This window comes from Ursus maritimus, unplaced genomic scaffold (genome assembly GCF_017311325.1).
Source record: "Ursus maritimus isolate PB19 unplaced genomic scaffold, ASM1731132v1 scaffold_12, whole genome shotgun sequence".
Lineage (NCBI taxonomy): Eukaryota > Metazoa > Chordata > Mammalia > Carnivora > Ursidae > Ursus > Ursus maritimus.
The window spans coordinates 68,379,302-68,391,731 of record NW_024423564.1 but is presented as its reverse complement, the minus strand read 5'-3'; the positions used below and the strand labels follow the sequence as shown (position 1 = coordinate 68,391,731).

The 12,430-nt window shown below is 40.2% G+C and overlaps 1 protein-coding gene across 1 annotated transcript in view; it reads right to left on the bottom strand.

Annotated features, from left to right (window-relative positions):
- The window catches only part of ZSWIM5 (zinc finger SWIM-type containing 5), a 197,658-nt gene that overhangs the window by 35,990 nt on the left and 149,238 nt on the right, over positions 1-12,430 (bottom strand). Inside the window, exon 5 of the mRNA XM_040627363.1 lies at positions 172-351. Within this exon, the coding sequence (XP_040483297.1) occupies positions 172-351 (180 nt within the window). The remainder of the gene's footprint in view (positions 1-171; positions 352-12,430) is intronic.

Sequence of the window (12,430 nt, the reverse complement as noted above, 5' to 3'; positions counted from 1 at the left end):
GCTTACCCTTATTTAAGGCATGGCAATTCAAGATAAACAAAAGGACAGGCTTTTATAATTGAGGATGACAATACTGATAGCCAACTGTCTGGCCACCTTTGTTCTAGAGCTTCACCCTTCCACCTTTTGGAGTTCCAGGCACAAAGACCCTAGAAGGCTATAATGGCTCACCTGGGCTGTGACTGGCATTCTGGGGAAGTGCATTGGTGATGTTGGGCAGCTCATGCCCATAGTTCCCATCCTCCAGGGGACAGACATCCAGGTCACTCCACTTCTGCAGCTGCTGTAGCCAACAGGACTTTTCCTCCAGTTTGCAATGAGGATTTAAAATGATGCACACCCATAAGGCCCCTGGAAATAAAGCAATCAACATTCTTGATATCTTTCCTCTGATGTATGTGTCAGCTTTGATTTTTCGGGCTACTCTTTTCTTTCATTTTTGGTTGGTAGGAAAAGTTCCCAAAACATCAGCTTTTCTCAATATAAAATATCAAATCTGCTAAAGTTTTCAGAAATGGCTTATTTTTCCTCTCCAAAACTTCCTTAATGCAGTGATTATCTGGATATCTGGATGTGTGCCTGTAATGATGAATGAAACAGATTTGGGCTTGAATTCTGAGCTCAGATTTGTAGTCGAACATATTATTCATTGAGAGCTTTCTATGTTGAAGGCCTATTCTCCTACTGGAGAATAAGACATTGTTCCAACCCTTGAGGAGCTGTCTAATGGGGGAGATAGATACATAAACATAATGTCCTTCGAATAAGATGAGTGTTATTTTTTTTAAAGATTTTATTTATTACTTATTTGACATAGAATGAGAGAGTGAGAGAACACAAGTAGGGGAAGTGGCAGAGGGAGAGGGAGAAGGAGACTCCTGGCTGAGCAGGGAGTCCAATGTGGGGCTCGATCCCAGGACCCTGGGACAGTGACCTGAGCCACAGGCAGACACTTAACCGACTGAGCCACCCAGGTGCCCCAAGATGAATGTTAAGATAAAGATATGTTCATGGTGGGGCACCTGGGTGGCACAGTCAGTTAAGTATCTGCGTTTGGCTCAGGTCATGATCCCGGGGTACCAGGATTGAATCCCGTGTTGGGCTCCCTGCTCAGTGGGGAGTCTGCTCCTCCCTCCACCTCTCCCCCCTGGCTTGTGCTCTCTCTCTCTCACTCTCTCTCTAAAATAAATAAATAAAATATTAAAAAACAAGATACGTTCAGGGTACAATAGCAGCATATAGGAAGGGCACTTAGCAGAAGGACAGGGGTCAGCAGGGAGGTGCTCAGAAAAGATATCAATTTTTGATTAGTTGACCTTGGAGTTTTTGAACTTTAAATCCCACAACTGTAAAACTGACAGCATAAAAACGACTACTTTGTAGGGATATTGTGAGAATGAAATGAAATAACATTTGTAAAAGGCTCAGCATATTACTTGGCACATAACAGAATTTTAGTATTTCCTTTTTCCAAGAAAAATAGTTTATTTCAGCCTGGATTTTGATGCTGCTGATCAACCATGATGCCTTAAAACTATCACATTCTTGGATCTTCTCTGTCAATGTAGCAGAGTATCACATATTCCATATAACCAATGGCTGTTTCTCTTACCATCTCACCCTTTTTTTAAAGCAAAGCTGCCTCTTCTTTTCAAGGTTGGCTATGTAGCTGAGCCAGATATATTCTCAACCTCAAATCAGCAATAAGCCTGGCTGCAGAGTATCTTAAATTAAAAATCCTTTGGGATGATGCTACATCTTTGGACAGAGGTACTTAGAAACACTATTTCAAGGCCCCTTAAACTCAAATAGGAATGTCTTAAAGGCCATTTTTTAGCCTCAATTTCAGATACTGTCTGAAGATGGTGAAAATTCATCCCTATTGGCTCAGTTTTAAAAATCTACCATGAAATATAAACTATAAAACTATGTAATAAAATAGCATTATATTATGATGACTCTCAGGAGAATTATAGTTAGGATTCACCCAAGTAATAATTAAAATAAAGAATGGCAAATGCTATCATAGACATACATAAAATCCTATGAGACTATACATAATGGAGCAATGAATTCTGCATGCGGGGTCAGGAGAAGTTATAGAAAGGAAACATTTGAATTTGAAGAATAAACATGAGTTAATTCTGGTTAAAGGTAGCTAATCACTACTTACTTCTGAAACCTCACTAAAATGAAAATAAAAGGATAAAAAAAGGCATAAACTCACACAGACACAGAGAATAGGAGAGATAAAAGAGAACAGCCACAAAATTTTAGAATCTGGAAAGCGTGTGGATGAGTGATAGCTGACTTAGCAGAACAAAGCTGAAACCTCTACCAGCAGTTAGGAAAGCCCAGAAGCAAAACTGATTCATGCTGCAGAACCCTGCTGAAGGTGGGGCTGAAATTAGTAAAACTCGTTAGAAGTTTGTCAAAGGTCTCAGGCTTGCAGAGTTCCCCCTCTATTCAGGGTAGCTGAGTGCCTGCTCCTTCCCTCTACTGGAAGAAGACCAGAGCTTTACTCACTGGGAAGGTTGATTCAGACAGGCTCTGGATTAGAAATATTATGCACAGCCAACAGTGGGGTATCCATACTAATAAAAACTGAGAGATTAGGGAAGATATGCATATTGAACAAATGGATACACCCTAACCCAACCCTCTTTCCCCACTTGGTTCTAAGAAGACTGTGACAGATTTATAACTCAGAGACAAGAGACTGGAGGATTCATCTCTGGAAATCAGCCCAAGGGGGGAAAACATGGCAGATAACGTAGTTGTGGCTCTCCACTGAAAAAGCCCAGCCAGATCCTCAGTTAAACTGACTAATTAACAAGGACACACACACACACACACACACACACACACACACACACACACACACAGAGCTTCCTTTTAGCTCTTAAGTGTTACTCTGAAATAGGAATGGACAACTAAGAAACACTAGATATACGAAGAAAGCATCTTACATAAAGGACAGAGAACAAAGAAAACAGAGAGAAAAATTTGGAGGAAATACAAAAAAAGGCAGAGATGACAGAAAAAGAAAAAAAACCTTTGCAATTGATATTCTCAAAGCGAGAAGATACTGCATCTACGAAAATAGTGCAGGATGAAACAACAAAAATGGGCTCTTGGAAATTAAAAATATGATGATAAAAATTGATTAAAAATTAATCCGATGATTGATGGGGCACCTGGGTAGCTCAGTTGGTTAAGTGTCTGCCTTCAGCTCAGCCTGTGATCCCAGGGTCCTGGGATCTAGCCCTGCATCAGGCTCTCTGATCAGTGGGGAGTCTGCTTCTCCCTCTCCTTCTGTCCCTTCCCCCTGCCATGTTCTCTTTATCCCTCTCACTGTGTCTTAAATAAATAAATAAAATCTTTTTAAAAATTAATAAAGATGGTTGAAAGATAAAACTGAAGAAACCTGGAAGACGAAAGACAAAAACACAGGAAAACAATGAGAGAAAAAAATAATAAAATTAGAGAATCAACCTCCATTTAGTATGTTCAGTCACATGAAATAATCTAGGAATTTTACTATCTTCTTGGAGACATCCCTTTGAAGCCCTCTATTTTCTTATCCCTGATCTAGACTGTTTGTCCTCTAAGTCTGTTACATAGAAACCTAGAAGCTAATATCCAAATAACAGAAGTGGTTCCAGACAAAAAGAAAATAAAGGTGAGGAAATGAAAAAAAAAAGTTCAAGAAAATATCTCAAATTAAAAGATGTAAGTTTCCCATTTGAGAAGGCCTACTGAGTGTTAAGCAAATTAGATTTTTAAAGTTTATTTATGTATTTATTTATTTTTAGTAATCTATACACCTAATGTGAGGTGCAAACATACAACCCTGAGACTAAAAGTCACACGCTCTACTGACTGAGCCAGCCAGGTACCCAAGCAGATTAGATTTTAAAAATTAATTTCTTTCCTTTTTTCTTTCTTTTCTTTCTTTTTTGTTTCAGGAGTAGAAATTTATATATTCATCACTTACAAAGAACATCCAGTGCTCATTACAACATGTGCCCTCCTTAATGCCCATCATCCATTTAGCCCATCCCCTCCACCCATCTCCCCTCCAGTAACCCTCAGTTTGTTTTCTATAGTTAAGAGCCTCTTATGGTTTACCTCCATCTCAGTTTTTATCTTATTTTTCTCTCCCTTCCCCTGTGTTCATCTGTTTTGTTTCTTAAATTCCACATATGAGTAAAATCATAAGGTATTTGTCTTTCTCTGACTGACTTATTTCACTTAGCATAACACACTCTAGCTCCATTCATGTCGTTGCAAATGGCAAGATTTCATTCTTTTTGGTGGCTGAGTATTATTCCATTGTATATATTATATACCACATCTTCTTTATCCATTTATCTGCTGATGGACATCTGGGTTCTTTCCAGATAGTGCTGCTATAAACACTGGGGTACATGTGCCCCTTCAAATCAGTAGGTTTGTATCCTTTGGATAAATACTTAGTTTTGCAATTGCTGGTCCTACTGTAGTTCTATCTTTAACTTTTTGAGGCACCTCCATACTATTTTCCAGAGTGGCTGCATCAGCTTGCATTCCCACCAACAGTCCCCTTTCTCTGCATCCTCACCAATATCTCTGTTTCCTGTGATGTTAATTTTAGCCATTCTGACTGGTATGAGGTGATATCTCATTGTAGTGTTGATTTGTATTTCCCTGATGATGAGTGATGTTGAGCATCTTTTCATGTGTCTGTTAGCCATTTGTATGTCTTCTTTGGAGAAATGTCTGTTCATGTCTTCTGCCCATTTCTTAACTGAATTATTTATTTTTTAGGTCTTGAGTTTTTGATAAGTTCTTTATAGATTTTGGATACCAGCCTTTTATCTGTCATTTGCGAATATCTTTTCCTATTCTGTCACTTGCTTTTTAGTTTTGTTGATTACTTGCTTCACTATGCAGAAGCTTTTTAGCTTGATGAAGTCCCAATAGCTCATTTTTGCTTTTGTTTCCCTTGCCTCTGGAGATGTGTCTAGTAAGAAGCTGCTGTAGTCGAGGTCAAAGAGGCTGCTGCCTGTGTTCTCCTCTAGGATTTTGATGGTTTCCTGTCTCACGTTTAGGTCTTTCATCCATTTTGAACTTATTTTTGTGTATGGAGTAAGAAGATGGTTCAGTTTCATTCTTCTGCATGTTGCTATCCCGCTTTCCCAACACCATTTTTTGAAGAGACTGTCTTTTTTTTTCCATTGGATATTCTTTCCTGCTTTGTCAAGAATCAGTTGACCATAGAGTTGAGAGTCCATTTCTGGGTTCTCTTGTTCTGTTCCATTGATCTATGTGTCTGTTTTTGTGCCAGCAGCCTACTGTCTTGATGATGACAGCTTTGTAATACAGCTTGAAGCCTGGAATTCTGATGCCTCCTGCTTTGGTTCTCTTTTTCAACACTACTTTGGCTATTTGGGTCATTTCTGGTTCCATACAAATTTTAGAATTATTTGCTTTAGGTCTGTGAAAAATGCTGGTGGTATTTTCATAGCGATTGCATTGAATATGTTGATTGCTTTGGACAGTATAGACATTTTAACAATGTTTGTTATTACAATCCATGAGCATGGAATGTTTTTCCATTTCTTTGAGTCTTCTCCAACTGCTTTCATAAGTGTTCTATAGTTTTCAGAGTATAGATCTTTTACCTCTTTGATTAGGTTTACTCCTGCGTATCTTATGGGTTTTGGTGCAACTGTAAATGGTATCGATTCCTTCATTTCTCCTTCTGCTGCTTTATTATGTGTGTACAGAAATGCAACAGGTTTCTTTTTTTCTTTTTTTTTTTTAGTTGGAGAATTCAACACTTTTTTTTCTTTTTTCATTGTTCTTTTCTTAGTTATTTTAATTAATTAATTTTAATGATTTTTTAAAATATATATACGATTTTTTATTATATTATGTTAGTCACCATACAGTACATCCCCGGTTTCCGATGTAAGGCTCGATGATTCATTAGTTGCGTATAACACCCAGTGCACCATGCAATATGTGCCCTCCTTACTACCCATCACCGGTCTATCCCATTCCCCCACTCCCCTCCCCTCTGAGGCCCTCAGTCTGTTTCTCATAGTCCACAGTCTCTCATGTTTCATTCCCCCTTCTGATTACCGCCCCTTTCTTTATCCCTTTCTTCTCCTACCGATCTTCCTAGTTCTTATGTTCCATAGATGGGAGAAACCATATGATAGTTGTCTTTCTCTGCTTATTTCACTTAGCATTATCTCCTCTGGTGCCGTCCACGTTGCAGCAAATTTTGAGAATTCGTTCTTTCTGATAGCTGAGTAATATTCCATTGTATATATGGACCACAACTTCTTTTTTTTTTTTTTAAAGATTTTATTTATTTATTTGACAGAGATAGAGACAGCCAGCGAGAGAGGGAACACAAGCAGGGGGAGTGGGAGAGGAAGAAGCAGGCTCATAGTGGAGGAGCCTGATGTGGGGCTCGATCCCACAACGCCGGGATCACGCCCTGAGCTGAAGGCAGACGCTTAACCGCTGTGCCACCCAGGCGCCCCTGGACCACAACTTCTTAATCCAGTCATCTGTTGAAGGGCATCTCGGCTCCTTCCACGATTTAGCTATTGTGGACATTGCTGCTATGAACATTGGGGTGCATATGGCCCTTCTCTTCACTACGTCTGTATCTTTGGGGTAAACACCCAGCAGTGCAATGGCTGGATCATAGGGTAGCTCAATTTTTAACTTTTTAAGGGACCTCCACACTGTTTTCCAGAGTGGCTGTACCAACTAGAAATGCAACAGGTTTCTGTACATTGATTTTATATCCTGCAACTTTGCTGAATTCCTGTATCCTTTCTAGCAACTTTTTGGTGGAGTCTTTGGGGGTTTCTACATAGAGTATTATGTCATCTGCAAATAGTGAAAGTTTGACTTCCTTCTTACTGATCTGCGTGCCTTTTCTTTCTTTTTGTTGTCTGATTGTGGAGGCTAGGACTTCCAGTACTATGTTGAACGACAGTGGTGAGAGTAGACATCTCTGTCGTGGTTCTGACCTTAAGTGAAAAGCTCTCTGTTTTTCCCCATTGAGGACGGTATTAGCTGTGGGTCTTCCGTACATGGCCTTTATGATGTTGAGATATGTTCCCTCTATCCCTACTTTCTTGAGGTTTTTTTTTTTTTTTTTTTATCAAGAAAGGATGTTGTAGTTTGTCAAATGCTTTTTCTGCATCTACTGAGAGGACCATATTGTTCTTATCCTTTCTTTGATTAATGTGGTGTATCATACCTTGATTGATTTGTGGGTGTTGAACCACCCCACAGCCCAGGAATAAATCCCACTTGATCGTGGTGAATAATCCTTTTAATGTTCTGTTGGATTCAACTAGCTAGTATCTTGTTGAGAATTTTTGCATCCATGTTCATCAAGGATATTGGTCTGTAATTCTTCCTTTTAGTGGGGTTTTTGTCTGGTTTTGGAATCAAGGTAATGCTGGCCTCATAGAATGAGTCTGGGAGTTTTTGTTCCATTTCTATTGTGGGGAACAGTTTCAAAAGAATAGGTATTACTTCTTTAAATGTTTGGTAGAATTCCCCTGGGAACCCATCCAGCCCTGGACTCTTGTTTGTTGGGAGGTTTTTGATTACTGATTCAATTTCTTTGCTGGTTATGGGTCTGTTCAGATTTTCTCTTTCTTCCTGTTTCAGTTTTTTATCCATTTTTGGATAAAATGTTTCCAGGAATTTATCCATTTCTTCCAGATTGCCTAATTTGTTGGTATATAATTGTTCATAATATTCTCTTATAGTTGTTTGTACTTCTGCAGTGTTGATTGTGATCTCTTCTCTTTCTTTCTTTCTTTTTTTTTTTTTAAAGATTTTATTTATTTATTCGACAGAGATAGAGACAGCCAGCGAGAGAGGGAACACAAGCAGGGGGAGTGGGAGAGGAAGAAGCAGGCTCATAGCGGAAGAGCCTGATGTGGGACTCGATCCCGGAACACCAGGATCACGCCCTGAGCCGAAGGCAGACGCTTAACCGCTGTGCCACCCAGGCGCCCCGTGATCTCTTCTCTTTCATTCATGATCTTATGTGGGCCCTTTTTCTTTTCTTTTTTATAAGTTTGGCTAGGGGTTTATCAATCTTGTTAATTCTTTCAAAGAACCGCTCTTGTTGATATGTTCTTTTTTTTTATTTCTATATTATTGAATTCTGCTCTCTTAATTATTTCCCTTCTTCTGCTGGCTTTAGGCTTTATTTGCTGTTCTTTTTCCAGCTCCTTTAAGTGTAAGGTTGTGTATTTGGAGATTTTTCTTGCTTCTTGAGGAAGGCCTGTATTGCTATATACGTCCCTCTTAGGACAGCCTTTGCTGCATCCCAAAGGTTTTGGACTTGTCATATTTTCATTTTCATTTGCTTCCATGTATTTTTTAATGTCTTTAATTTCCTGGTTAATCCATTCATTCTTTAGTAGGACATTCGTTAACCTCCATGTATTTTGTGATCTTTCCAAATTTTTTCTTGTGATTGACTTCAAGTTTCATAGTGTTGTTGTCTGAAAATATGCATGGTATGATCTCAATCTTTTTGTACCAGTTGAGGCCTGATTTGTGACCCAGTATGTGATCTATTCTGTAGAATGTTCCATGTGCATTTGAAAAGAATGTGTATTCTGCTGTGAGTGGGGTAATAAAGTCCCTACAATTATTGTATTATTATCTTTAAAAAACATTTTTTTAAAGATTTTATTTATTTGTCAGAAAGAGAGAGAGAGCACAAGCAGGGGGAGCAGCAGGCAGAAAGAGAAGCAGGCTCTGCACCAAGCAAAGAGCCTCATGCAAGACTTGATCCCAGGAGCCTGGGATCATGACCTGAGCCAAAGGCAGATGCTTACATGACTGAGCCACCCAGGCGTCCCAATTGTTGTATTATTATCAATGAGTTTCTTTAAATTTGTTATTATTGATTTATATATTTTGCTCCCAAGTTGGAAGCATAAATATTTATAATTGTTAGATCTTCTTGTTGGATAGGCCCCTTTATTATGACATAGTTCCCTTCTCCATCTCTTATTACAGTCTCTGTTATAAAATCTAATTTGTCTAATATAAGGATGTCTACTCTAAATTTCTTTTGATGACCATTAGCATGACAGATTGTTCTTTACCAACTCACTTTCAATTTAGAGTGTCTTTGAGTCTAAAATGAGTCTCCTATAAGCAGCATATCAATGGGTCTTGGTTGTTGTTGTTTTTTAATCCACTCTGATACTGTATGTGTTTTGATTGAAGCATTAAGTCCATTTACCTTGACAGTAATTATTGATAGATATGAATTTAGTGCCATTGTATTACCTGTAAAGCCACTGTTCCTATAGATTGTTCCTTTTTAGTCTTTTTTGCTTTTGGTTTCTCTTTCCTGTTCAAAGGGAAGCCCCTTTAATATTTCTTGCAGAGCTGATTCAGTGTTCATGAACTCCTTTAGTTTTTGATTGTCTTGGAAATCCTTTCTCTCTCCTATTCTGAATGACAGCCTTGCTGAATAAAGTATTCTTGGCTGCATATTTTTCCCACTTAGCCTGTTGAATATAACATGCCACTCTTTTCTGGCCTGCCAAGTTTATGTGGGCAGGTCTGCTGCCAGCCTTTTGTGTCTACCCTTGTAGGTTAGGGACTTTTTGTCCCTAGCAGCTTTCAGAATTCTCTTTATCTTTGTATTTCACAAGTTTCACTCTGATATGTCTTGGTGTTAAGCTATTTTTGTTGATCTTGAGGGGAGTTCTCTGTGCCTCTTGGCCTTGAATGCCTGTTTCCTTCCCAGATTAGGGAAGTTCTCAGCTATAATTTGTTCAAATAAATCTTCTGCCCCCTTTCCTGCTCTTTGTCTTCTGGGACTTCTATGATATGGATATTATTGTGCTTTGTGGAATCACTGAATTCCCTAAGTCTATATTTGTGCTCAAATAGGTTTCTTTCCCTCCTCCTTTCAGTTTCATTATTTTCCATAGTTTTGTCTTTTACATCTAGTCAGCTTTGCATCTCAGTTATAGCATTTTTTATTTTGGCCTGACTAGTTTTTAAGTCTTTTATCTCTGAAGCAATGGTTTCTCTGGTGTTTTCTATGGTTCTTTCAATCCCAGCTAGTATTCTCATAACTGTTGTTCTAAATTCTTGTTCAGATATATTGCTTATATCTGTTATGAGCAAATCCCTGGCTGTGATTTCTTCTTGATCTTTTTTTTTAATAATAATATTTTTTTATTATGTTAGTCACCATACAGTACATCCCTAGTTTCTGATATAAAGTTCCATGATTCATTACTTGTGTATAACACCCAGTGCACCACGCAATATGTGCCCTCCTTAATACCCATCACCAGCCTATCTCTTCTTGATCTTTCTTTTGGGGAGAATTCCTCTATCTTGTCATGTCTAGGTGTCTTTTTTTTTTTTTAAACTTTTTTTTTTTTTTTAAGATTTTATTTATTTATTTGACAGAGATAGAGACAGCCAGCGAGAGAGGGAACACAAGCAGGGGGAGTGGGAGAGGAAGAAGCAGGCTCATAGCGGAGGAACCTGATGTGGGGCTCGATCCCATAACGCCGGGATCACGCCCTGAGCCGAAGGCAGCCGTTTAACCGCTGTGCCACCCAGGCGCCCCTAGGTGTCTGTCTTTTGTGTGTTATGAAAGCTTGTTATGTGTCTGCTCCTGGGAGAAATACTATATTAAGAGTAAGAGTATTAAGGGGTTATACACTGTCCAGGGCCTGGCATTCTGGAAGTGTTTCTGGTGTATGCTGTGAGCATTCTGCTGTTGTGTTTTGCTTACTCTTTCCCACAGGCCAGTCCTCTGCAGAGTTCCTCCTTGCTTGCAGTGGGGAGTGTCTGGACCTTTAATTAGGTATGCTTTAATTTTAGGTATGCTTTAATTAGGTATGTTTTGAAAAAAAAAAAAAAAAAAAGCCTGATCCAAGAAAAGAGAAAAGGAAAAGGGACAAAAAAGCAAATAAAGAGATAAACAAAAAACTCTAAGCCTGATTCCAAAGAAAAAGAAAGAAAGAAGGAGGGGTGCCTGGGTGGCTCAGGGCGCCTGCATGGCTCAGTCAGTTAAGCACTGGGTTCTTGATTTCGGCTCAAGTCGAGATCTCAGGATCGTGAGCTCAAGCCCAGTGTTGGGCTAGGTGCTGTGCATAGAACCTGCTTAGGATTCTCTCTCTCCCTCTCCCTCTTTCCTCCCTCCCCTTCTCTTAAAAAAAAAAAAAAAAAAAAAAAAAGCCTGATCCAAAAAATGAGAAAAAGAAACAAACCAACTAACAAATGAACAAAAAACTATAAGCCTGATTCCAAAAGGAAAAAATAAATAAATAAAAAGCCTTGTCCTATTTCTACCAGAACTGAAGGGGACGCTTTGGAGCACTCTATGGTCAACAGACTTGGTACATGCAGAGGGCCTGTGTTGGTCCTCTGGGGGAGAGGCCCACTGTGCTGGGTGACGGTCAGACCCACCCTAGTAAAGATGCCCCTGCCAGGCGCAGGGTAGAGGGGTTTTGTGAAAGCAACTCCAGCCTCCCCTGGGGGCTCTGTGTTTCTCTCTGAAGTCTGACTGAGCTGGTGGGAGGGGGCTGGAAGTGGGGGTGGAAGATGGTGTCACCCCGCCCTCTTGTCCCCCAGCGAGTGGAACTTGAGGCCACCACAGTTCAGGAGGCCCTCACAGAAAAGTAACAATCTCCCCTCCTGTGTCCCAGGCTTTTGTCAGATCCCTGCCCTCAACCTGTCTGCCTGGAGCTGCTGGAACTCCCAGCACCACAGTTCTCCTGTGTTTTATCTCTGGCTGGAGGCTGGGATTCAAAACTCCAGATCTTAAAGGACTTGGCAAGGTGCGGAGTGCTCCCCTCCCTCGGAGGAGAGCCTCACAGCACTGTGGCCAGCAGTGTTCTGTCCCAGAAAAGCAGTCCCATGGCTGTGCAGGTGCCTGGAATCTATAGTGAAGCACTGCCAAAAGCTGCGACCAGGTTAGCTGCTCTCTGCGCCTGTGTCTGTCCCCTGCTGTTGTTAAACAGCCACTCAATGGTGCCTGGTGGGTCTTTTGTCCTTGGAGAGGCAATATACCCTCTTCCAAACGTACTCCAGGAAGGGGAACGTTCTCTCCCAGTGCAACCCAGGGGATCCCCACACCATGGCATCTTGCTGTCTTGAGGTAACCTGACTCATTGGTCTCTCTCCCACTCACACCCTCTCTCCCTGAAAAGGCTCCCTCCCCACCACAGCACTGTAGCCCTTCTCTCCCCCAATTTATGTCTCCAAACCTTGCATCTGCCATGTTCTCTCCCCCCAATTGTGCAGACTGTTTTCTTATTCCTCAGATCAATCAATCCTAGTTGTTCAAAATGATTTGATGTAGATCTAGCTATGTTCTAGGGATAAGGCAAGCCCAAGGTCCCCCTACCAC